General features: G+C 37.7%; 1 protein-coding gene across 1 annotated transcript in view; it reads right to left on the bottom strand.

Annotated features, from left to right (window-relative positions):
• PSMD5 (proteasome 26S subunit, non-ATPase 5) overlaps positions 1-3,408 on the bottom strand; it is a 7,519-nt gene that overhangs the window by 7 nt on the left and 4,104 nt on the right. The window contains exons 6-9 of the mRNA XM_085310862.1: positions 2,920-3,155; positions 1,989-2,098; positions 1,212-1,352; positions 1-764 (exon numbers count right to left, since the gene is read on the bottom strand). The exon at positions 1-764 is cut by the window's left edge and continues 7 nt beyond it. Coding sequence (XP_085166988.1) covers positions 507-764; positions 1,212-1,352; positions 1,989-2,098; positions 2,920-3,155 — 745 coding nt within the window. The 3' untranslated portion in view covers positions 1-506. The remainder of the gene's footprint in view (positions 765-1,211; positions 1,353-1,988; positions 2,099-2,919; positions 3,156-3,408) is intronic.

Raw genomic sequence — 3,408 nt, 5'->3', positions numbered from 1 at the left:
TCTTTTTTTTTTCTTTTTTTTTTTAACAACTAGGTATCTGATGGAACATGACCGGCTAAAAGAGTATTTTTCACATGGGTGCCAACCTAGGCACATATAAGGAAGAAAAAAGAAACCATGGCAGCATCTGAGGTAGTGAACCTCAAGGTATTCTGGTGTTTGTTTTTTAATTGAAATATAATCTACTGAGAAAACATGATAGGAACTTCAAGCCCAAGAACAGTTTAACTAAACACTGATAGTTTCTGCAAAACAACACGGAGTCTGTAGTTGACAGAGTGCTTACCTTGGTTACTTGTCTCAGGATAGTACACAGACAGGATTTAGGCCACAAGATTCTAAGGGAAGTAACTCTGTGCCCTATGGGTTACAATTTGCACTCACAACTGACTTCGAATCAAGTACTTCAAGTTTCTTTGAAGAGGCAATCTAAAATGACTCCAGTGTGGGAGAATCTTAACAGCTATTTCAGTAAAATAGTTTGAAAGAAGGAGAACTGAGATAAGCTATTCTGCTCCTTCCACAGCTGTAGTAGAAACAGCCTTAACATAATACGGGCCTTCATGCAAGTAAGCCCTAAGCCTCAGATAATACTGATTTCCAAAGATTTCTGCAATTGTTTTAGAGTTTACAAGAGCCTTAACCAGTTCATATTTAGCATCCTTTGAAGCTTTATCAGGTTCCACAGATCTGTCCACAACATATTCTACAAATCCAGGACTGTTAAGCATTAACTTCTGGGCCCATGGTTGGTTTGCAATCGCCTAAATGKGAACAGAAAATAAAAGTCATTTTGAAAAACCTAAACTAGTAACACAGGAGACCTAAGCTATAATCAAAGAACAGATTAAAGCTGAAGTGGGATATTCATGCTATGCAATAATGAAACAAGTACTGCCTGTCCAAGCAGCAGTGCTTATCACTCAGTGCTTCTTTCACACTATTAATGAGTTAAAGCTGTATATCTGACAAACTAGCCTCTTAAAGTGCAGGTTTGAAGGGCTCCCGCTCCCCCCCGCCCCACAAACTTTACAAGAAAATAAGCATTCTTGACCCACCCATCTGTTGAATTATTCAAACAGTGAATCCAACTGGGGCACAGAGACAGAGGCCTTATTTCAACAAGAAGTTTGTGACACTCATTGTGACATTCTCAGACTGTGAATAGCAATAGAATTCACTATCCAATCTTTTAAAAGTRGTAAACTTACAGTAAATACTCTTAAAGCCCCACAGTGGAGATCAGGAAATGGCTGMGTACTGATACTCCTGAAGAGTTCCAATGGTTGGCTAGACAAGGACGCAAACCATGATTCAGTCATTCCCAAAAGGTCTTCCGTCTGCTGCTCTGGCTACATGTATCAGAAACGTACAGAAAGGAAAGAATTTGATTAGGATTATGAATAGCTTTCAAGTTTTGAGCATCTATTCAATAGGTAAGGAAGTTAACAAAAAGAGACTGTATCACCAACAGATTAAACTGAAATAGCTTCAATTTTCAGCTTATTCCCAGGAATAATTGGCTTTTTGTGTTAAATTTGAAGGACAGAACTAACCTATTTTGGTACACTACTGCTGGTGTACAGTCCTGCAAGATAAGTAAAAATGGCTCAATCAAAACTACACTATGAAAACTAGGTCACTGGACTTAAAACATACACAAGGCTTAAGCAGTTTGCCACGCTCCTGTTAGAGTGCAAGATTATACTGTTTACTCTGCTTCCCTTGACAATGTTACCTTGATTTCAAGGTTTAGAAACAAAAGCCAAGTGTGTAGCTTCTTATAAACACTCAAATGTTTACCTTCAACATCAAATAAATCAGAGAATTTCAAAAAAAAGTAAAGTTATTTTGGGATACCTAGGAACAGGTACCTACCTCAGATGCTGCAGAAAGACTTCATATCATTAGTTAGATGCACAATTATTTAGTTCTTAGATTTAAAAAAAAAAGGGGGGGGGAACACCACATACAAACTACACACTTACAGGTAAGTAAAGAAGAGAGGAAATGGCATCCAAGCATCGCAGTCTTAACTCCGTTGGGGCATTCTTGGCCTGCTGCCCTATTCTGTTTAACAGATTTTGAAATCTGCTTCCTTTGAAAATAAAAACAAAGGATTTTCATTTAATTTGCACAGCTCTCTATAGGAGTAGAAAATTGCTATCAGTGACGTTACACTAAATAAACTAGTAGAAAGAACACTGGGTACACGCCCTAGAAAAGCCGTTTCTTGATCTAATATAATTAAATCAGCGCAAGATTTCTTTTGCTTCATACAGCTCTAAGCTAAAGGAAAAAAAAAAAAGCTTTACATTCATTCATCTCTCTGGACTACTCGAAGGCTTCCAAAAAGAAAGCTATGCATRACATAATTGAGTAAGCTTAGGAAGTGTGGCAACAAGCATATGTGCCTTTAGAAATACTCAACTCCATTCTACAATGTTTCAACAGCTAACAGATTTTCACTTAAAGTTTGTACTAGTGTCAAGAGACCTAGCACATCATCTCAATACTTGGGACCACTTTATATAAAAGAGAAACAATGCGGTCCTCAACAAAAGCGTCATTACATGAWCATTTGTATTTTCTTTGCTCTGGTGGGGAGAAGGCCATGGTATCAGTAGGAGCAAAGAAATCTAAAATTACAGCATCACTGAGGATTTGTGTGCTGCAACTCCCTAGAAAACCTCACTCAGGTCATGCTTCCAATATCAGATTTCTAGTTGTCAGGTATTTCATACTGCAACACCTGGCAAGACAGTTAACCCCAAACAAGAGCCATTCCATAGCTATTTAGACACCCATGATTTGAGAATTAAAATATTTTTTCAAATTCCTTTCCCTATTATATCATAGGAAGTCAATTTCATATTACAATATACTGAAAGAGTATTATAGTAAAAAAATGATACGAACTAGTTTTCTGCAAAACCTGTTTGCCTTCCACATTTGATCCCAGGATTCCTAGTGTGTCTACAGCCACTCCGATCATGGTTGGATCCTGACTTTCTGCCATTTCAAAGACTTTCTCCACAAACACAGGGTACCGTTCACAGATCTGCTGTGGGCTGTCTACCACAGCCAGATTTCCAAAAAATTTAACAAATCCTGAGAAGACAAAAGAAATCAGGCTACAGGAACAATAATTTCCGCTCTTTYTTCTACTGTTAAACAAGTACTGTTAAATTCACATACTGCTCTGAAATGCATCACAATAAAGACAACATTAAGGAACACGACATTATTTTGAAGAAGCAATAATACAGAGCAAATGAAAGTTTCCTTTGGCTCTCAAGGAAAGCTAACAGTATAAAATGCAGCACCATAACCTAGGAACACCTTTCACGTAACTCAGGTGGTAACATTTTCACCATGACTACAAGATGAACTCATCTAACAGCTACT

The sequence above is a fragment of the Rhea americana genome, unplaced genomic scaffold (assembly GCF_003343005.1).
Source record: "Rhea americana isolate MKP2758 unplaced genomic scaffold, rheAme1 scaffold_328, whole genome shotgun sequence".
NCBI classification, from domain to species: domain Eukaryota; kingdom Metazoa; phylum Chordata; class Aves; order Rheiformes; family Rheidae; genus Rhea; species Rhea americana.
Note: the sequence above shows the minus strand (reverse complement) of the source record. Positions and strands in the feature narration are given on the sequence as shown.